This window comes from Cherax quadricarinatus, chromosome 32 (genome assembly GCF_038502225.1).
Source record: "Cherax quadricarinatus isolate ZL_2023a chromosome 32, ASM3850222v1, whole genome shotgun sequence".
Taxonomy (NCBI): domain Eukaryota; kingdom Metazoa; phylum Arthropoda; class Malacostraca; order Decapoda; family Parastacidae; genus Cherax; species Cherax quadricarinatus.
Genome location: NC_091323.1, coordinates 36,253,733 through 36,277,743, shown reverse-complemented (window position 1 = coordinate 36,277,743; position 24,011 = coordinate 36,253,733). Strand labels below are relative to the sequence as shown.

The following is a 24,011-nucleotide window of genomic DNA, read 5'->3' as shown; positions in this document are numbered from 1 at the left end:
GGAGCCCTCATACTGGAAAGGTTGGAAGCATTGTTACAGAGCTATACTTTTGTACTCTGTATTCTTGAAGTATCAAATGATTGCAATACAATTTTCCTATTATCTACTTCAACTGAGCGTGTAGGTATTGAACACTAGCTCTGATCTCCGCCTCTGCTCTTAGCAGGTGTGATGCTGTGCATTCTTTGGTTTTGTCTCCTTTTCAAGGGCCTATGGCCCTTCCTGATGCTTTACATTTACAAAGGAATTATCTCGTCTCTTGGGCTTGTTTGCACTCTCTGCTCATTTGTTTCCTAACACCCACGTCCTGTCAAACCTTATATTATAACATTCATCTTTAAGGCCCACTGAGCCCGCTATAAAGATAACACAAAGATTAGGTAGGCTGTAATTTTATTTATTAGTCATGCCCGTCGAGGTAGTCTGATTACATTTCATCAGCCTCTTCCATAGCGCAGTCCTCACGGTTGTGGGATTTGCCGGGTTGCAAACTTTTGTGTCCTACGAGTTTCTGAATTTACTTAAGAGGGGAGCTCCAACTGCATAAAATAGTAAAATATTCTTCAAGTTCCTGGATGCTTTTTAGTTTTGCTGGTCTTGCATATGCCACGCAAATTTTACGATTGATGTGTACATCCAGTAATATTTGATATGTTAAACTCCCACCCCTTCCAGATCCTTTTCCTTTGCTATATAATAACCTATTTTCATAAAAGGCGTACAACTGATGACTGCAGCTACTCATCTCATAGGTTACACTGAAAACAGTCTTCCCCTCTTTAAACTGCTCGACTATTTTACTAACTCCTGAATCCAGTTGTTTATTATACTGGCAAATTTACACATTCGATAAGTCATCTCTACAATACCAGACAACCAACTCGCCGGCCTCTATTAAAAGTGACAGTGGTACTACAGTACCACTGTCACCGCCTTACAATTACCTGGAAACTACTACACTCGCGCCACACCTTAACACTCACAAAAAACTTGCATTAACTTGACCTAGAGCGACCTGTCTGGTTTCTCTGTGGTGACGGTATCTTGTTTATCTGCAGGAGAAAACATTTGCGCGTGAAAGTCACCAGTGCTGCTTTCAGCCACCAAATGACCTACCTACTTTCCCTGAATTATTGACTTTGTAATTGACCTATATTCTAAATTTGGCCGGCATCCCTGGAGACTGCCTGATCAGCCACGCATCTGAGGAGAAGTGTTGCTCCCTTAAAAGCTCATCTTCACTCCTTCCGTCCACAATACCTGTTGATGGTTGAAGGTCAGGTAACCTTAGTTCACAAGTTTTACCGCGTGGCTTTTAACAGAACGATCTATAACTGCTAGACAACCCGTCCAAGATTACTTTACGCCAGACGAAGCTCAAAATAGGGGGGGAAAAAAGGGGGTAGTATAGATTAACGAAGGCAAAGAACACTTGGTAAAGGGTCCCAATACGAGCCTTCAGCAATTACTATAAAAAATCATAGGAGAGCTCTTCCGGGAGTATGTAACTACCTTCTCTGAAGAGTGACCTGTGATGCAGGTACGTAATGTGTCAAGGTTTTACCGGAGCCAGGCTCTTAAAAGGTCATCACCTACAAAAATATACCTTGGGGAACGTCCAGTAAGGGGAATGGGGAAAACCAACTTCCTGGACAATACCCATCCTGTAGAACAGCCTGAATCCGGGCAGAAAAAGCCTTGGGTGTTCGAGGCAGGAAACTCCATTCCCCATGGTAAAAACTACAGCATAAGCTGGTTTACCTGGAATGTGCCGGATCTGGGAGTTAAGACAGACCCAGCGGAGATCCAGAGGCAGCTCCCAAGTAGACAAAAGGTTTCCACCCGCGAGGTCCTAATTAATTATATTCATGAAAAAGAATTAAACCCATAAGGTACATGCACAGCCTGGAGAATGGAGAGAGTGTGGGGTCTGCCTAGCATGAGCCAGAAGTCCTGCCGAGGTTTTTTCTATTCACATGATTAAACAAACTTGGGGAAACACCCTGAAGGTAGCGTTGAAATTTGCAGACCACTATGACCCGGGTGATCATTTACCGCTCTGGACAAATACAGCATCCAAGGTAAACCTAGCAAGCAAAACACTACCAGCATGAATAAAACACTATTGCATTAAACCAAACTAACTAGCATCGGTTAACAAAATCACGTATTGCAAAACTTTTTTTAACTGACACAGGATAGAAGGACGCTTGCATGAATAAAAGATTTAAGAGTAGTCATACATTTTAAAACTGTCTGCCTCACAAATAAATAACATGCTAATGGCCCAATTACACCAGTCATGGTACATAAAACTCAGAGGATAAGAAATACAAACTTAAAGCTTACAAGAGACTAACCATGTGCATAATTGTTCGAAGTTACTGGTTAATTACAGTAAATTTTTGCCGAACGGGAAAATTTTATGCAGAGATTAGGTTAGGAAAGGTTTGTCAGGAAAGAAAACAAACGGGGCTTGGTGATATGACGACCCGCCAGTGAAGCTTTTGGTCATCTGACCGAGGCCTTCCGCTGGCTTACCCCTCTATAAAATACCCCACATTTATATCTTTATTGTAGTAGACGTATGTGTCGATTATTATGTCCTACTATGTTTGATACTTAGGCAGAGGCTTAATGATTATAACTATGTTGATACTTAGGCGAGTATTAGGGTATGAAATCTGCTCAAATACAACGACAGTTCAACGACCCTTTATCAAATATAATTAGGTATATCAGCAGTGTGCTGTCATCGTACTATGATAGTTACATAGCAGGAATAAAGAAAGCCGTTTTCACGTTATATTCCATCATACAGGATAGGTTTTGCATATCGAGTAATGAAATTTATCAGCCTACCCGGCGTCGGGGAAGGTGGGGGAGGTAGGTGGAGTTGGAGGGTCGAGATGAGGGAGGTGGTGGTAGCGATACTGCTAGCAGCTCTGACCTGGATACCTGACGAGGTGACTGACCCATCACGACCGGGTACGCTGGCCCAGTGACGCCCTTCCTGCGGCCTCTCCACTCAAATTTCTCCGACTTTTCACAGTTTTGTTTGAAGTGAAGCTGTGATGCCCCAGATCCAGGATGGAGCAGCGTCCAGCACAAGAGGAGCCGTTAATTCAACACCACCACACTGACATACACCATGACACCAGGGAAGCAGCTTCACCTGTTCACTCTTCCGTATTTACATGAACAATTTGGCTAACATTCAAGACAAGACATGTATAACGCTTGTATGTGTTTGAAGAGATTCAAGACTGATGAAGTGAACGCCTCAAACCATACATCTTTCAGAGTATCCAGTATTATTCTCTGTACTGGAGAGTTACTGGTTCGCGGAAAGTCTACGAAACAGAGATTCAAGTGATGCACATGTCTTAGTCATCGACTTGTTAGTGTTAATCTTTGCCTTTGGTTAGGGGAAATATTATGATGCAGGGGTTAATATCTCCAAGACATAACCCAGGTGTTGCTGTTTCAAGTTAACCTTTCCATCACTTCAGGTGATTATGGCGAGTGAACACCTTACTGCTTCATCTTTAAATTATTGCAGTAGAGTTCCAGTCTATTGCTCTCAACTCAGAGTTTTGGGTTTTATCCAGATAGTCAAAATATACTGATTAGAGGTCTACATATGCTGCCCTTGTTCACACAAGAATCAATAAAGAACGCAAAGGCACAATAACTTTACGAATACACAAATAACCCGCACAGAGAGAAGCATAGGACGATGTTGTGGTCCCACTTGGAATCAAAACCTTCACACATGCTAGCAAACTCGGTAGCATCCAAGCGAAGAGGACCAAAGTTTCCCAAGTGACAATAAGCCACATTGGCTTTCTCCTGGGTTAATTATTTCGTCTCATTCTGGTTTGCTAAATAAGCAGTGTCACAAGAATTTGTTTCCAAACAAAAGGATCAAATTTCACTTTGCAAATCTCCACATTTCAGCAGTTACCTGGCTTTATTAATACATGTTAATACTACTAATAACATAATACTATTTTCAGTCGATTTTTTCCTTTATGGAATTTAGAAGACGTTCCTCTTTTATATTTCTTAATAAATCTTTAATTTTATTACTAGAGCAAGCATTCCAGCTCCACCTCGCCAGAACCAAAGACTAAACGAACCAGTTAAAATATGGCCGACACCCGCCACCACCGCCAGTGTCCAGTATTTCACACCAATTACTGCCGCGCCTCAGCCGTAAGATTAATGAATTTACCACTAAATGTTCACTCCAATGAGCAGGTGATCATAACTAATGCCAGCGTCAGCAGTACTTTCTCTTAACAAGGAGCAGCAACCATCTTGCTATATAGCCTACGATTTCGCCTGGTATAGCGGGTCAAATCGTAAATGCAAAAGCTCTCCAATCAAGCCGCCTACTAGAGTTTAAACTTTAGACATCAACAAACGTTAAGGTCAGCTCGTGTGCCAACAAAGACTAGTTATGACATCAACGAGGCAAACTCGCCACCATGTTGCCGTAAGACTGGAAAAACAGCTTGCTGTGATAACTCCATTATCTTGTTTGTTAGGTTAGACACACATGCAACAGACAACTTTATTCCGAAACGTTTCGCCTACACAGTAGGCTTCTTCAGTGGAATACAGAAAGTAGGCAGGAACAGTAGAGATGTGAAGACGATGTAATCAGTCCATCACCCTTAAAGTCGTAGAATTTGAGGTTGTCAGTCCCTCAGCCTGGAGAAGTTCAGTTCCATAGTCAGGAACTATCTGAAGATCAAGCGACAGTGCGGAGACTTAAATACTGTCGGAAGGAGAGGTGCAGAGTAGTAGTAGTAGTAGTAGTAGTAGTAGTAGTAGTAGTAGTGAGAATGTAGCCACTGAGAGGTCATGTCCCTCTCAGATCCAACACTTCTCACTTGAAAAGGTTGTCCAAGGTGTTTTCTGTACCAAGATGCCATGTGTTGCAGTGTCTGACAAGATGAAGAGGAAGACGCGTCTCACTATTTTCCGGTTAACTTCCTATCTTATTCCTGAAAGAACAAAGGCACAATACCGTAACTGGAACAATACACAAATAACCGTAGAATATATTCCCAGCCGATGCATATATTCTACGGTGTACTGCGGTCTGGTAGATAACGCACACAAGAGAAAAACTTTGACAGTTCCTGCTTCCTCTGTCCCGTCCCATCCCGTCCCGTCCCTGCCCTCTTACATATACTGGCTCTGTCCCGTCCCCGCCCTCTCGCATATACTGGCTGTCCCGTCCCTGCCCTCCTCTCACATATACTGGCTCCCTTACCTTTGTGTTAATGTGACTGGTTAATGATCCCAGTCGGATCGTAACGTGGTCAGAGTTTTTCTATGTGAGGGCTATTTGTGTATTTATTTTATTGTAAAGTAAAAGGACACAAGTGCAACTAAGTGACATTTTATTGTGGCAACGTTTCGCTCTCCAGGAGCTTAATAGCGAGAATCTAGTTTTAACCCTCCACGCCTCACGCAGGTAGTCATTGTTGCTGCCTTAAACAATTCTCAATATCTGATAAATCATGGGATGTATCAAAGAATTTAAATGATTTTTAATCCAAGTTTCAGTGTCACATGAGAACTGATGACTGATCACCAGCTGTCTATAGGAATGGCGGCTTCGGCCGCACCTAAAATGATCCTCAGAAAACAGTAATATACCATCTGAATATCATGAAATTCACAAACTGCAACAGTAATCAACGCCTCAGACGCGAGTCTATTTGCCACCTGAGTTTCCACTACTTAGGGCAGACCGGTGCATGTTAGTACTCACAAAATGCTAAACCCGTCTGGGTTATTCAACTCTTCATGGCAAATTGGTGCTGATGCAGATTCCTGCGGTTTCCAGTAAAAAATCAGGAAATTATGACTTGTGTAGGTCCTCAGCAACTGTATTTGATGGCCTAAAACTACCTCTCATATATGAAGTAAATATATTAAAACGTCCTAGCAAGGAAGTGACACCTAGTGTTTAAAACCTTGTAACAGCACTTATGCCTGGAGCAGTACACCCTCCGTCCTGGGCAGCATTGTAATATGTTGAGGCCTTTAGCTGTGTAGTTTAAGAGGTTCCATACTATAATATTTCCAGTAACTGCCTTCCACAAGGATAAAATATTAGAGGCGGGGGCCTCCCTCACCGCTGTAGCTTACTTACCTTATGCCTAAACCCGGCGCCACCTTTGTCAAGTAAAAGTTACAGACACAGAAGCCGCCTAACAGGAAAGAACCTGGAAGCTCGTGCAATAAATCTTTAAATATCAAGGTGACTGAATTGGTCAAAGATCGGCGGACGGAGATTCGATCCTCCATCACTAGCGCTGAATGATCCACTCTTTCAGCACTTCACAAATACAAGAGTAATCAGGCGAGAATTAGAGCGTAACCAATAATCGTGAGACTACGCTACGTTGAATCACTAGAAGAGGAAGGCGATCCTGGGTATTTATGTTGGTGGCAAAATAACACTTCAGCCTCGCCAATTGAACCAGCGACATAATGGTTTTATAAGAGACTAGTAGGAACCAGGTTATCGAACGCCGAAAAAATTGTCCGTCAACAAACAGCTACTCTACTTACAGAAACGTAAATAGTACAGCTATTTGAAACGTAGTCATAAGCTTCTTTCTCATATGTGCGGGTAATTTTTTGTATTGTTCCAGTCACGGTATTGTGCCTTTGTGTTCTTTGTGGTTCTTAGTTTTGCAACCTCTGGTGTCGTGCAGATGAGATGCGATGTAATGTTACCTTCTTGGCTGGCTTGCAAGATTTACAACACGATTCTTTAGCCATTTGAGTCATTTCAATTCTAGGATATTTGCGTCACTTAAATTTTTCCAGATTGACAAGAGCGACAATGGTATGTCATTGCTAATTATTGTGCTGCTCTTTTGTGGGGAAATGGGGAAAGCGAGAACCAAATCGTAAACACAATCATGGACTAAAAACTTTGCTATTCATTTAAAATACTTTCATATATTAGTTAATTAAAATTCCACAGAAGTCTCTACTGTTACTGAAAAATTATAAAAGTAACTTAAGCTACACGCCGCAGATGTAGAGGGAAGAGAGATTACCGGCATGCATGTGTCCGTGGGCGAGGAGCGTACCTTATCCTCGATTTGTAGAGAATCTTGTCAGTGACAGTTTTTGTGGGGAAAGACAAAAAGACACATTATACAACTTTGTCCTTTCCCATATAGCACATCAAAACCACCACTATCCTTGTTAAATAACCCTGCCCACAGTCACCAGGGCAAATAAACTAGATTGCGCTACAAAATTACCTAACCCGTAGCTGAAAATTCAAACAAATGGAGAGGATTTTTTTACTATTTCGATCAGACTTGGTCCATTATCAAGTTTTCCTCGCTATACTGTAGCTGTTGCCTCTGCCTATTCTTTATCTTGAAACCCGACATGTCCCTGGGGGACCACAACTCCACTTCCTTGTGCCCCGGAATGGAGATTGACCAACCACTAATTTTTCTAGGTCAGTTTCCCCACTTTCACGGATGAATAAAAAGTTACCTAGAAAAGGGTGGGAAAAGTATCAAGACTGAAGTAAAAAAAAAAAACGGACAAGGTGGTACTAGACCTTTCATATACTTTCTGGAAACTGTTACAGCCCTAACAATTCATTGAAAATATACAAAACCACTGGGAAAAAATTTTTCATTTTAATAAAACTTCACTATTTTTTCAGTGGTTGTTTTGCATACTGTAATATCACCTGTTTACTGTGATCTTATTTCAACAAATATGTAGTTAAAATATAACTGAAACCTCTGGAGACATTTTTTTCATATCAACATTCCTTGTCAGGACTCGTGTATTCAGGTGTTAGAACAGGTGTCCTGTACACTTGAAGCAGCACTTAACATTTCCTACGCACACATGTGACTATGTACGCCGCATGGATAACTTTTACTCACTACCAATCTTCTAGATGTCTGGAACTCATTTACGCATTTTTTTCTTTTTGCGCAGTATGGCTTCCAGCGGGACTGAAGTATTTGCGTATCATTTTTTTTCCGGACGTTCGGCACCGCAGTCTGCGGACACACATACCTACTTTTACTAAGGTGTGGTGGACTGTGCCCTTCAATGAGGATGGACAGTACCCTGGATGGGGCCCCCAGGACCAGTCACCCAACATAGCACCCCCTGGATGGGGCCCCCAGGACCAGTGCCAGTCACCCAACACAGCACCCCACACATCTAGAAAGGTACTATGCACATTCTGCAGCCATAGTGCATATTGTTGGTTCTCAGCATCATCGCCTCCGCAACCCGGTCTTAAGGAAGGCTTCCTACGTTAAGAGAAACTACAGGTATAATGAAAAAAACAAAATAGTTAAATGTAAGCAAGATATACCTTTAACCGCTCTCTGGTTTTGTATTTCGCGCTGATGATAATAGGCCAAGTGCTGTCATCTGTAGTGGGTTAGTCTCCTACAACCCTACAACATACCTGTCAGGTCAGAACACAGCAACAAGTTAAAATCCCCTTGACAAATTTTCATGGCTACAAGCATTTAAATTTAGTTCCCATAAAGTGGTTTTCCGTGGTTATTTTCTTAAATTCTGTAAATAGCACGCCTACTTGTATATTAAGTAGGTAGAACTGATCCTGCAAGGGTTATTTATACAGCATCGGGGGAAACAGGAGGTAATACGGGCCTCCAGTAGCAACAACGTGGTTGACCAGGCAAGCACCAGACGAGCCTGGCCCATGGCCGGGCTCAGTAGAGAAATTCTCTAAACTCTTCAAAGGTATACAATTAAGAAATGTTATGGAACCTCCTATTCCTCTGATCAAGAGCCACACATCGGAATTCAAGCATCTGTATTTGATATATGCAATTAAAATTAAATTAACCTAATCTAAAAGAAAATGGTGAAGTTGATAACGTAAGAATCCTGGAAGTGTGATGCGTGCTAAGAGATAGGATCATCTAAGATAGAGGGCCCTATTACCTTCCATGTAGTTGCGTGCGCTAGGCCCGCCACCTGTGTCATAACTCAGAACTTGACCGTTATCGATTATGGGAATCTTTTAATGGACCTCATTTCAAAGAATTAACCGGTGGTTCCGGTAAGCCGGTTTGTCCCACGCTAAGTGTTCCATTACTATTTTTTTTAAATTATATAAAAAAAATATCGACAATGTACGAGAATCGCTTACAGAATTTCAGGGAAATCTGTACTATGAACAGTCACCTACAACAATTTCAAATATTACTAAACTGGAATGAAAAGATACATTGAGTATAATCCTTTGAACTTTGCAGTGTCTGCTGTAGACTACAGGTAGAGGCGTTGCTCTGGAAGGGAAGAAATTACGGCCACATTAATACTAAACCAATACATAATTCCTCTGTAACAATGCTGGTAGAATTACCGACAATATGTGGCATTAGTTGCACTTGTGTCCTAACATAATATTCCTCTGAGCCAGCCCATAGTCTGACGTAGTGATACACGTGTATCATTATACATGTATCAGCACAGTTATGTATCACATTCTGGTGTGCCTCGAGTGAAGTGTAGCCTCAAAATAATAATTAACAAGAATCCACAATTAAAAATTTCAAAAGAGGTTGAAATATTACCATTTCATTTAACTAGCAATGTTAAACTTGGGACCTTAATGTTCACAGATCCCGGCGTGCAGCTCTGCGATTACAAAAATATTCTGGTAATGATGTAGGATGAGCAAACAACGAAAAACCGGTTCATTCGTCAACAGATAACCATGGGCAAGATGTGTTCCCAGTCAAAAGTTACGTATATAATACTGACTCCCCGATAAATAAGGCACGAGCAGTATCTTGCACCTAAAAGAAATATTTCAAGGTGGCTGACTTGAGATAATAAGAGTAATATCTTATGAGCACTTTGACGATGGTTATTCGGCATTCATGACGAAAATAGACAATACACGCACAATAAAAACAAAATTAATACACAATAGAAGCTACGAATATAAACTCAACAGGTCAATATCATCATAAGTTACATTAACTACCAATTGGATAAAACCTGTTACACAAGTTTTATCCAGTAGTCGGCAAGTTGTCACTACTCTCACCTTTAATCAGTCATGGCTGATGCTCCTACTTTCTTAATCGACGACCTATTTGTTCCTAAAAAAAAATATTTATCGAACAAGAATGTACTAATGGCTTAAAAATTCAGAGGAAATTATATTTAAAAACGGCGTTAAACCCGTTAAGAAATGTATACCAAATAATTTAGGTTCAGTATGGTGGTAGCACTATACCTGTCATCACACTACAGTATTTTCTAGCTTGTAAATATTACTCCTTTAAATTAGGTCTCAACACCATTTATTGCAGTAATCAAATATACGATTTGCCAATATTAAAATCTTTTAATGAAGGCTAACACAAAACACTACACGTAAGGGCTTCACAAAAATATAATTAATTTTGATTTGCGATGCATTTTTAATAAATAAAAAATATCGTATTTTTAATCAAATGGCAGGAACAGAGCCGGTGAGCTGACACACTACGAGAAACTCAGGATGGCAACACCACACACTGCTGCAGATACATCCCACACACCCCAACCACTATGTCCATAAACAAGACTTGTGCAACACTTGGGTATCTTTATTCTGGAAACGTTTCGCCAACCAGTGGCTTTAGTCCAATGCATGCTATCATGAGGAGCGCTAAAACCGTAGGGAGTATACAGCTCCTGTGAGGGACATGATGGAAGGCATTCAGGCTTAATTCAGGGAATTGGAGTACAGATTTAATTCCGACAGTGTCCAATGCAGAGACACAGTTGAATGATGAGTGCGAAGTAACTGGTCCCTCAGCCTGGAATCAGTCCAAGTCAGGCATGATCCTGCGGATTATTTTCCAAGGGGTCCTCTTACTGGTACATATTCGTATATGCCTGGTTTGAAATTAGTATTATTAAAAAAGATTCATCTCTCCAGCCCAGGACCACTACCCCAGACCGTTACCGGCTCAGGTTCGCCGGTCTTATCTAGAACCAAGCCTTCAAGACTATCTTATCAGGCCTCGTCTATCCGATTCCATCTTATCAAAAAATCACTGCATCATATTTTACGTCAGCCTTGAATAATTTCAGGAGTTTCCTCTACATTGAACTACAGTATTATACACTGATAAAAAAAAAACCGAGCCCCTAAACTGAATATTAGATATTTAACTTCTCCCTTAAAATCTACGATTGGTGTGTCATACATTGTAACACTACTCTTAATACTTTTACGGAAGATTTGTTCAGATTTTTAACCCGGAGGGTTATTAACCCAGGAAAGTCAGCGCCTCATCGAGGCCTGTCTTTATTTCCACTGGGGTCCTTTAATTTTGACCCACCAGAATGCGACCCACACCAGTCTACTAACACCCAGGTACCTACTTAATACAGTAGAGGTAAGGAAACATGCCCAACATTTCCACCCTTGCCTGGGATTGAACTACGGACACTAGGTATGTGATGCGAGTGCGCTGCTAACAAGCCGTACACCAGTATAGGCATACCCAAGCCAGACCCACATACACCTGGTCTTATAAGAGTGGTCAGGACATGGAACAACGTGGGTAATGAAGGGGCAAAGGCAGGATTCATACAATATAGTATAAGAGGTACGAAGCCAGCCCAGCTGCCGCCGGCGAAGAGACTGGATCCTTACAAGCACAGAAGAGTACGTAAGAAAGTACAATGCACTCGTTAGAGGTAAAGTAGACACCCTTGTCTACTTTACCTATAACGAGTTTCAAGTTTTTCTGCTACCCCAGCGCGGCCTTGGGCCAAGCTTATCTAGGAGAGAGAAGCTTACTACGATGTTTCGGTCCGACTTGGGCCATTTACAAAGTCACTAGCGAAAAGGAGAGGGAGTATATATAGGCCACCTCCTAACCACAGACTGTTGCTGCTGGCCTCGTGCAACAACGTACGAGCTACATCCTGGATGGTCAGGTACTGACTTTAGGTGTATGTCCAGCTACCTCTTGAAGACAGCCAGAGGTCCATTGGCAATTCCTCTTATGTATGCTGGGAGGAAGTTGAACAGTCTTGGGCCCCTGACACTTATTGTGTTGTGTCTTAACGTGCTAGTGGGAGATGCGACAAGATGTAGGAGAAACAAGATCTTTGGGACTGTATGCACAAGTCTGCAAAACCGTGACGACCGTAAAAATGCCTGTGTCCAACAGTATGACAAGACACCTTATGAACTTCAACGGGACTAAGATTTACTATGGACAAGGGCCCCAATGGAAAGAAGTTACTATTTTGGGTTATTCTAGGTAATTTACCCTATGTATGATAATTTTACTACTACTACTAATATCAATTTATTACTACAAGTACATGTACAAGGTATACAGACCATAGCTGACATCAATGACATACTACTATATGGACAGCCCCTTGTTATGCAGAGTATTTCGGTCAAATTAGGGGTTTTGTCCCAGGATGCGACCCACACCAGTCGACTAATACCCAGGTACCCATTTTACTGATGGGTGAACATAGACAACCAGTGTAAAGACACGCCCGAAGTTTCCACCCCATCGCCGGGAATCGAACCCGGACCTCACCGCATGAAGCGAGAGCTTTTGCCACCAGGCCACGGAGCACCGTACCTGTGCCTAAATTAACTTACGAAAGTCCGGTAGTCACACTAATCATATCAAATTGTTGATCAACAAGATGTTGCCCATTTTGGAAATCAGTGTAACATGATACTGACAGCTTCTCAAACCGTTAACCCATCTTACCAGATGTTGTAGTACTACTACCACCTGACTCCTAACACTATACATTATATACACTCGTTACTTAGTTATCTGTAATTGGACTGAAAAAAACCACTTTTGACAAAACGTTGCCTTTAATAAATATTCTGGACTGTACACAAGTATCTTTATCCAATTTTCTCCAATATTCAAATACCAGACATGTCTTACATATTAATAAATCGATTTTTACTCCCAGGCTAATGTCTTTTTCCACTTAAAATTATTCCATAAAAGCTGCAGTCACAATATACTTTAAATATCCAATACAAATAATTGAACTACCCGCTGCATATATAAAATATTCAGTTTGATGCCAGATCTGCCAATTATCAACTGACAATACCACTCAACGACTGGAAGTAAATAACCCACACATATTCTATTGTAATATGACGTCCAAATTACCCTCATAGACCCCAGCCTCGAAATATTTAAAAATAATTGTACACTGCTGCCACTCCTGCAGACACACCAGGACTCCTGCTGGGGTAAAAATCACGGTGTCAACACAAGCTTGTTACTTACTGAGGAAGAGCCTGTAGTCTGGGGTATTGAGTGTACCTTTCTCAAAGACACTGTACGCCATTATCTGCCGGGTGTTTGGAATGTATGGAGTGACTTTGAGGCGTTTTGGGGAAGAAATGGCGAATGTTTGAGTGAGACAAGCGAGGAGGTTGGATCGTGTGAGTTGCTTATACACGTGGGCCATCGTACTGCCATCTCTTGCCAACCACCTTAACTACACTTAACACTTACACTTTCATCCACCCGCTGTGTTTAAAACTCTTGGTTATTATATTACTGTATACTGTACATACAGTGTATATTATACAGTGTATATTACTGTGTATATACAGTGTATGTTACTGTGTATATACAGTGTATGTTACTGTGTATATACAGTGTATGTTACTGTGTATATACACTATGTTACTGTGCATATACAGTGTATGTTACTGTGTATATAGTGTATGTTACTGTGTATATACAGTGTATGTTACTGTGTATATACAGTGTATGTTACTGTGTATATACACTGTATGTTACTGTGCATATACAGTGTATGTTACTGTGTATATAGTGTATGTTACTGTGTATATACAGTGTATGTTACTGTGTATATACAGTTTATGTTACTGTGTATATACAGTTTATGTTACTGTGTATATACAGTGTATGCTACTGTGTATATACAGTGTATGTTACTGCGTATATACAGTGTATGTTACTGTGTATATAGTGTATGTTACTGTGTATATACAGTGTATGTTACTGTGTATATACAGTGTATGTTGCTGTGTATATACAATGTATGTTACTGCGTATATACAGTGTATGTTACTGTGCATATACAGTGTATGTTACTGTGTATATACAGTGTATGTTACTGTGTATATTTATTTTATTTTATTTATTTACAATTTGAGCACACATACAGAGGTACAGTACAGTATGTTACCTGGAGTTTACCTGGAGAGAGTTTCGGGGGTCAATGCCCCCGCGGCCCGGTCTGTGACCAGGCCTCCTGGTGGATCAGCGCCTGATCAACCAGGCTGTTGCTGCTGGCTGCACGCAAACCAACGTACGAGCCACAGCCCGGCTGATCAGGAACTGACTTTAGGTGCTTGTCCAGTGCCAGCTTGAAGACTGCCAGGGGTCTGTTGGTAATCCCCCTTATGTGTGCTGGGAGGCAGTTGAACAGTCTCGGGCCCCTGACACTTACTGTATGGTCTCTTAACGTGCTAGTGACACCCCTGCTTTTCATTGGGGGGATGGTGCATCGTCTGCCCAGTCTTTTGCTTTCGTAGTGAGTGATTTTCGTGTGCAAGTTCGGTACTAGTCCCTCTAGGATTTTCCAGGTGTATATAATCATGTATCTCTCCCTCCTGCGTTCCAGGGAATACAGGTTTAGAAACCTCAAGCGCTCCCAGTAATTGAGGTGTTTTATCTCCGTTATGCGCGCCGTGAAAGTTCTCTGTACATTTTCTAGGTCGGCAATTTCACCTGCCTTGAAAGGTGCTGTTAGAGTGCAGCAATATTCCAGCCTAGATAGAACAAGTGACCTGAAGAGTGTCATCATGGGCTTGGCCTCCCTAGTTTTGAAGGTTCTCATTATCCATCCTGTCATTTTTCTAGCAGATGCGATTGATACAATGTTATGGTCCTTGAAGGTGAGATCCTCCGACATAATCACTCCCAGGTCTTTGACGTTGGTGTTTCGCTCTATTTTGTGGCCAGAATTTGTTTTGTACTCTGATGAAGATTTAATTTCCTCATGTTTACCATATCTGAGTAATTGAAATTTCTCATCGTTGAACTTCATATTGTTTTCTGCAGCCCACTGAAAGATTTGGTTGATGTCCGCCTGGAGCCTTGCAGTGTCTGCAATGGAAGACACTGTCATGCAGATTCGGGTGTCATCTGCAAAGGAAGACACGGTGCTGTGGCTGACATCCTTGTCTATGTCGGATATGAGGATGAGGAACAAGATGGGAGCTAGTACTGTGCCTTGTTACTGTGTATATACAGTATGTTACTGTGTACATACAGTGTATGTTACTGTGTATATACAGTGTATGTTACTGTGTATATACAGTGTATGTTACTGTGTATATACAGTGTGTTTCTGTATATATACAGTGTATGTTACTGTGTATATGCAGTGTATGTTACTGTGTATATACAGTGTATGTTACTGTGTATATACAGTGTATGTTACTGTGTATATACAGTGTATGTTACTACATAAATGGTTCAGGTGTTCGTAGGTGTGACAGTGGTGATGGATTTATCTGTTTTGCATGTAGACTGGTTCAGGTGTTATCACTACTGCAATATCCCCTGAGAGATAACCCACTATCTATAGCCTTGGGAAGTAATCCTTGTAAATGTAACGCCGTACTTTGTGTTTCAAGGTCATCCTGTGGGTTCTGTGTGGGAGTTCACGGATCATTTAATTTGTAGTTAATCTGTTGGGGTGGGTTCACTTTGTCTGGTAAGTAGTTGTTCGTGTCATACAGTTGGATTTGTCTGTCATGACTCCCAAAAGCGCACCACAGTTACGCTGGTGTGGGATTCCTCTGTAAAAACCTGCATTTGTAGTTACTGTGGGGCCATGCTAACCCCTCTATGGTGTATAGAAATATACCTAGTTGGATGAATCTTATTTGATTAATGTCCCCTTGGAGATCTGCAGTGTCCTCAATGGATGACACTGTCATACAAATTCTGGTGTCAACAACAAAGAAGGACACGGTGACATGACTTGCATCTCTATGTCAGTCATGAGGATGAGGAAAAGGATGGGAGCCAGTGGAACAAAGCTTTGCACTTTAGCCGCTCCTGACTTTACTCTGTTTATTACTTTGTGTTCTATTTGTTAGGAAGTTATAGATCCTGCTATTCATTTTTCCTGTCATTCCTTTTATAAGGAAAAGTCTTTAAATGGGCTCAAGAAAACAATATGAAGTTCATTGAAGATAAATTTCAATTACTCCGCTATGGAAAACTCGAGGAAATAAAAACTGGATCGGAGTATAAAGCAAATTCCAACCACACAATACAGCGAAAAACTATTATGAAGGACCTGCGAGTGATAATATAAGAGAATCTCACTTTCAAAGACCGCAACAATGGTTCTATCAGATCTGCTAGGAAAATGATCGGATGGATAATGAGAACCTTCAAAACTAGGGATGCTAAGCCAATGATGATTCTTTTTCAGATAGCTTGTTCTCTCTCTAGGCTGGAATATTGCTGTACACTAACGGCCCCTTTCAAGGCAGGCGAAACTGCAGACCTGGAAAATATACAGAAAACTTTCACTGCAAGTATAGGTACAATAAAGCACCTAAATTACTGGGAACGATTGCAGTCCCTTGACCCGTACTCCTTGGAACACAGGCAAGAAAGATACATGATAATACACACATGGAAAATCTTAGAGGGACTAGTCCCAAATCTGCACACGGAAATCATTCTCTATGAAAGCAAAAGACTCGGTAGGTTGTGCAGTATCTTCCCAATGAAAAGCAGGGGCTTCCTGAGCACGCTAAGAGACAACACAGTAAGTGTCAGAGGCCCAAGACTGCTGAACTGCCTCTCAGCATACATAAGGGGGATTACCAATAGATCCTTGGCTGTCTTCAAGAGGGAGCTGGACAGGCAACTAAAGTCAGTACCTGACCAGCTGGGCTGTGGTTCTTACTTCGGTTTGCGTGCGGCCAGCAGTAACAGCCTGGTTGATCAGGCTCTGATCCACCATGAGGCCTGGTTATGGACCGGGCAGCGGGGGCGTTGACCCCGGAACACCCTCCAGGAAGATGTGTACAGATGGCCGAGTGGTTAACGCACTGGCCTGTGAATTTTAAGATAAACCTGCCATGGGTTCAAACTCTACCCATTCTCTGATTTGAGATTATCTGGTCTAATGATGATTGTGTCAATTTCATGCAGGACAGAAAACCTTCCATTTGAACTCTGTTTCTCGGCTGAGTGTGGGAGATAAAACGGAGGACCTTGTTCTGGACTTTTTGTAGTTTCCTCTTACCTCCTCTCTTCCCGTCCCTTACTATTATTCTTAAACGGGTCTTCTATATAATTAAGAGCCGTGTCAGGAGACACTTGTTCTGTCTCCTGACGAATATTATAACATTATTATTATAATCAAGGGGGAAGCGCTAAACTCGTAGGATTATACAGCGCCCAGGGGGGGGGGGATGTGGAAGGCATTCAGGCTTAATTCGGGGAACTGGAGCACAGATCCAATTCCCTAAATCAAGAGCCCCTCACCAACATCAAGGAACCTTCCTTGAGGAGGAATATTATAACAACTTCGGTTTTCTGTTGTGACTTGTTAATGGTACAAGACGGACCGAAACGTCGTTATATGTTTCTTCTGTGTGCGAGTCATTTGTGCATTTTTCCTGTCACTATATTGTAACTTACTCAGCTATCATAACTTTGGGGTCCAGTCCCTGGACCAATTATGTACCTCTGTAATCTTTTGACTACCACCCACAGGATGGGTATGGGCTGCATAATGAACATATTAAACTTGTTTCTTTTTCCTTCTGATTTTTCGATATGTTGGGTTTGGGTGTAATGGTCAGGAATAAGTATGTATATTCTAGTACTGGGTATATCATCCTTAAGTAGTTTTTTGAGTGCTGGTACTTGGTCGTAAACAAGGACTCCCACTTCTTTCTGTTTGCAAAATGTTACGTTATGATTAGGATTCTCTCTCTCTTAGACTTAACGTAGATAATGAGATTGTTTATATGACCAGTCATATATGTTTATATGACCAGCCATTATATGCAGCACCCCGCTCGGGTGCTGCATATAATGGTGGAGAAAGATGATGTTGATGCTCCACCACCATGTATTATATATATATATATATATATATATATATATATATATATATATATATTATATATATATATATATATATATATATATATATATATATATATATATATATATATATATATATATATAACATGCTTAGTGTTTTCACCGTGTGAACTCAGGACGTATGGGCCAATAGGCCTACTGTTCTTTTTATTTGTTTATTTATTTATTTATTTAATAATTTGAACATACAGAGGTACAAAAAAATACAGATAAGAGCAGTATGCCAAAGCCACTTGTATGCATAGCAATTATTATCTCCATAATTAGCGAGTGTGGTTGGGTATGAGCTAGACCTGCCCAGCATGGGCCAAGAGGCCTACTCCAGGGTCCTTTCATTTTTATGGTCTCATATATCTAACCATTTTTTTTCTCTACCAATACAGGTTCACCAACAGCATGCGATACCCTGCTTGAAGCTTCTCCTAATTTACAAATCACCAAATATTTTCCCGTAATAATCTTTATCGTTATAACGAACTCTGACGTTGACATTTATAATAATAAATGTGGATATTGTGGTAGATAAGAGGAAGGGATGTTAGTGTGATGGTAGAGGTTGGTGTGCGTGTTTGTTGACCTTGGATCAGCTGTGTTGTGAACACGTGGAGTTAGTATGAACAGCTTCACTTATTGTATATGGCGCAGTGTTAGAGCAGCTCTATACACAGCTATGGAACACCATCACCATGCCACCAGGACTCTCACCAGACACACTCACACTGATGTTGATCACCAGTACGAGGTAATGCAAGAACCATGTTGGAAATATGTCACTGTGACTTTTTTTTGGGGGGGTTATTCTGGGTAGTCTACACATGTTGATTTGTATGATAATATATGTAACTGTTTATGTGTACCTGAATAGACTTATTGCAGGTAGCTTTGTCAAACAACCTACTGCAGGGAAACGTTATTTTGTGGAACCTGCAGTAGGTGGTCAGGCCTCAGATATTTTATTATACAACAATAAAGGGGCGGAACTTATTGCCTGACCATGTCAAAGTCAGTCCTAGCATGAGTCAGTTCAACAAGGGTCATAAACTTACTTAGGCTTGAATAATAAGATATCACAAGGATCTCAGTGGAAATGTTACTTTGATTCTTTTTGTTATCTTACGTAATTTGCACATGTTACTATGTATAATAATTGTCTTATGAGTACCTGTACCTAAATAAACTCACTTTTAAGATTTAAATAATAAGATATCACAAGGACCCCCAATGGAAATAGTCACTGACTTTTTTTTTTTTTTTTGGGGGGGGGGGGAGTTACCTACATAATTTACACCTGTTACTCTTTATAACAGTTGTTCTTACATGTCCCTGTACCTAAATAAACTTAATTAGGGATGACTTCAGAGGGTGTCTTGTCTTGTGTATGTATGTACTCGCCTAAGATAAGATAAGATAAGATTTCGTTCGGATTTTTAACCCCGGAGGGTTAGCCACCCAGGATAACCCAAGAAAGTCAGTGCGTCATCGAGGACTGTCTAACTTATTTCCATTGGGGTCCTTAATCTTGTCCCCCAGGATGCGACCCACACCAGTCGACTAACACCCAGGTACCTATTTGCTGCTAGGTGAACAGGACAACAGGTGTAAGGAAACGTGTCGGAATTTCCACCCGCCGGGAATCGAACCCGGGCCCTCCGTGTGTGAAGCGGGAGCTTTAGCCACCAGGCCACCGGGCCACCTATTTCTAGTTGTATGGGTCAAGTCACAGCTCCTGGCCCTGTCTGTTCTTTGGTCACTACTAGGTCCACACTCAGGGCCAGGAGCTAAGACTCGACCCCTGCAACCATAAATAGGTGAGTACTCTCCCAACTCCTAGAGCCTTATTATACCTCATCTTAAAGCTATGTATGGGTCCTGCCTCCACTACTCACTCTCCAGATTGTTCCACTTCCTGACAATTCTAAGACTGAAGAAGTACTTCCTAACATCCCTATGACTTGTCTGAGTTTTTAATTTCCAGTTGTCCACTTGTTGCTGTATCCCATCTCTAAAACATTTTGGCCCTGTCCACCTTGTCACTTCCTCTCAGAATTTTATACATCGTTACTATGTTTTTCCCATCCTCCTGCTCTCCAGTGTCATCAGGGTGGGTTCTCTTAACCTCTCCTCATAGGACATACCCTTAGCTCTGGGACTAGCCTTGTTGCAAAATTTTTATACTTTCTCCAATTCTTTGATGTGTTTGACCAGGTGTAGGTTTATAATATAATAATAATATCTTTCTTTCTTCAAGTACATCTCCAAGAATCAAATCTGGTAGGCCGGACTTAATTCCTGGAGATGGGATGGGAAGTACAATGCAGGCACTCTGAAGGAGGAGTGTTAATGTTGCAGTTTTATAACTGTAGTGTAAGCATGCCTCTGGCAAGACAGTGATGGAGTGAGTGATGATGAAAGCTTTTCTTTTTCGGGCCATGCAGCCTTGGTGGGAAATGGCCGACGTGTTAAAAAAAAAAAATATGTTCAAGGTATACAGGCCTAGCTGACATCAGTGACATATTACCATATAGAAAGCTGCTTGTTATGCAGAGAATTTTGGGCAAATTAGATCAGTTTTGTCCCAGGATGTGACCCACACTAGTCGACTAACACCCAGGTACCCATTTTAGTGATGGGGAACATAGACAACCAGTGTAAGGAAACACGCCCAGTGTTTCTACTGGGAATTGAACCCGGACACCGCACTATGTGAAGTGAGAGCTTTAGCCACCAGGTCACGGGGCACTGTGGGGTTCTATTCTAGTAATGCATACTCCAATATGGGCCTGATGTAAGGATTAAGGATTTTATTTCTTTGCATAATTTACAATGTGTAATTACAATTTTCATTTGCTAAGTACAAAGAAAGCTACTATCATGCTGGGGCATTTTGGGCAGACTAAACCTAATGGTTAACAGACTAAATAATTGAGATGAATTGATTAACAGGTTACAGTATTATTGTTTTGGTTAGTATGTATGTATAATAAATGACACACTTGTGCATCACTTTGTTCTCATGCCTAACCTACTTCCACTACTGGATTTTTTACAGTGGCTGGTAGAATCTTCTTGTTTGTTATGATACTCTGTCTTAAAAAAAAAAATTGAGCAATAGACTACAAATTACCCAAAATAAGATAGATTTGTCTTGAACCTGGGTCCAAGAAAATGTAAAGGCCAGATGAATCACATAAAATTGAAAATACTAAAATTAAAACTTTCAATTACATTAGTTAATTTAGGTAGAGCTTAGTTTACAAATGAAGAGACTCTGGTTTACTTTCCCTACTGGGCAAGCTGTATAGGCAAGTCTCCTTACACCTAGTGCCCCGGTTCACAACAGTACATTAAATAGGTATCATGGTGTTCATTGGTTGTAATGAGTTACATCCTTAAAGTTGTAGTATACATAAGGAAGGGCTGGGTTTTTAAATGAGCTGAGGTAGATAACATCTCTGAGCCTTTAAATTATACTGTGAATAAAAAGTCTTCATACATCATGGAACTATTTTAGTGTATGTGACTCGGCTCTGTGTTATAGCATATAATTAGAAACAAAAATGAGCCAGTGTTCAATCCCTTGACAAGATGGGTTGTGTGTCTATCATCTTATACCCTTCTGCCCTTGTTCACCAAGTATAAATAGCTACCTAGGAGTTAGTTGGCTTTTGTCATTCACATCCTGGGAAAGAGTGACTCAACAACAAAGGATTGTATTAAACTGTATTTGTGTATTTATCAAAAGGGTACTCTTAAAGAATAAATAAGCACAATATCATGGCTGGAACAATACACAAATAACGCACACACGTAGGAGACTTAAATTTATGATGTTTCGACATGGCTTAAATCATTAACTAGTCATGATAGGCTCTACTTTTGCCACAAATCATGCTTTTATGCAGTTCTTACTGCAACTTGTATAATAAAGTACAGTACAGCATTTACATGCATATTTATAGAGATGTACTTGCTGTAGTTCATGTTTCGATATATTCATGTCATTACAAAGTAAAATTTAGCCTTTGGCTGTACAGCACTGTACCTTGAAACTCTCTTCGTGCTTCTCTATATTTCTTTTTGTACAGATTTTATTAACCTAAAGTTCACTTCTTTGTATACTTGTTATGTACATTTTCAGAATGCTGTGAGGACACTTAATAGCTTACAGTCCAATGCTGTTACTCTGCAACGCATTCGCCAAGATCGAGATCATGTGATTACACAGAATGTGCTTTCGTCTGAGCGCTTTTTGGAGCGCATTGGGGTAACACGGAGTGACCTTGATAAGCTGTCTGTCATTCATGTTGCAGGTGAGACAATAGTTATTATGCATTTTTTCTCTGAATATTATTATTACTATTGATTATAATTTTTTTTTTTTTTTCAACAAGTCGGCCGTCTCCCACCGAGGCAGGGTGACCCCAAAAAAAAGAAAGAAAATCCCCAAAAAGAAAATACTTTCATCATCATTCAACACTTTCACCACACTCGCACATTATCACTGTTTTTGCAGAGGTGCTCAGAATACAACAGTCTAGAAGCATACACATATAAAGATACACAACATATCCCTCCAAACTGCCAATATCCCAAACCCCTCCTTTAAAGTGCAGGCATTGTACTTCCCATTTCCAGGACTCAAGTCCGACTATATGAAAATAGCCGGTTTCCCTGAATCCCTTCACTAAATATTACCCTGCTCACACTCCAACAGATCGTCAGGTCCCAAGTACCATTCGTCTCCATTCACTCCTATCTAACACGCTCACGCACGCTTGCTGGAAGTCCAAGCCCCTTGCCCACAAAACCTCCTTTACCCCCTCTCTCCAACCCTTTCGAGGACGACCCCTACCCCGCCTTCCTTCCCCTATAGATTTATATGCTTTCCATGTCATTCTACTTTGATCCATTCTCTCTAAATGACCAAACCACCTCAACAACCCCTCTTCTGCCCTCTGACTAATACTTTTATTAACTCCACACCTTCTCCTAATTTCCACACTCCGAATTTTCTGCATAATATTTACACACATTGCCCTTAAACAGGACATCTCCACTGCCTCCAACCGTCTCCTCGCTGCTGCATTTACCACCCAAGCTTCACACCCATATAAGAGTGTTGGTACTACTATACTTTCATACATTCCCTTCTTTGCCTCCATAGATAACGTTTTTTGACTCCACATATACCTCAACGCACCACTCACCTTTTTTCCCTCATCAATTCTATGATTAACCTCATCCTTCATAAATCCATCCGCCGACATGTCAACTCCCAAGTATCTGAAAACATTCACTTCTTCCATACTCCTCCTCCCCAATTTGATATCCAATTTTTCTTTATCTAAATCATTTGACACCCTCATCACCTTACTCTTTTCTATGTTCACTTTCAACTTTCTACCTTTACACACATTCCCAAACTCATCCACTAACCTTTGCAATTTTTCTTTAGAATCTCCCATAAGCACAGTATCATCAGCAAAAAGTAACTGTGTTAATTCCCATTTTGAATTTGATTCCCCAAAATTTAATCCCACCCCTCTCCCGAACACCCTAGCATTTACTTCCTTTACAACCCCATCTATAAATATATTAAACAACCATGGTGACATTACACATCCCTGTCTAAGACCTACTTTTACCGGGAAGTAGTCTCCCTCTCTTCTACACACCCTAACCTGAGCCTCACTATCCTCATAAAAACTCTTTACAGCATTTAATAACTTACCACCTATTCCATATACTTGCAACATCTGCCACATT

The 24,011-nt window shown here is 40.9% G+C and overlaps 2 protein-coding genes across 2 annotated transcripts in view; one reads left to right on the top strand and one right to left on the bottom strand.

Moving 5' to 3' along the window:
• The window catches only part of Nurf-38 (Inorganic pyrophosphatase Nurf-38), a 28,297-nt gene extending 14,744 nt beyond the window's left edge, over positions 1-13,553 (bottom strand). Inside the window, exon 1 of the mRNA XM_070090709.1 lies at positions 13,353-13,553. Coding sequence (XP_069946810.1) covers positions 13,353-13,536 — 184 coding nt within the window. The 5' untranslated portion in view covers positions 13,537-13,553. The remainder of the gene's footprint in view (positions 1-13,352) is intronic.
• A 5,205-nt stretch (positions 13,554-18,758) lies between these two features.
• Positions 18,759-24,011, top strand: part of LOC128690202 (folylpolyglutamate synthase, mitochondrial) — a 41,301-nt gene continuing 36,048 nt past the window's right edge. Inside the window, exons 1-2 of the mRNA XM_053778761.2 lie at positions 18,759-18,987; positions 22,384-22,555. Of these exons, the coding sequence (XP_053634736.2) occupies positions 18,859-18,987; positions 22,384-22,555 (301 nt within the window). The 5' untranslated portion in view covers positions 18,759-18,858. The remainder of the gene's footprint in view (positions 18,988-22,383; positions 22,556-24,011) is intronic.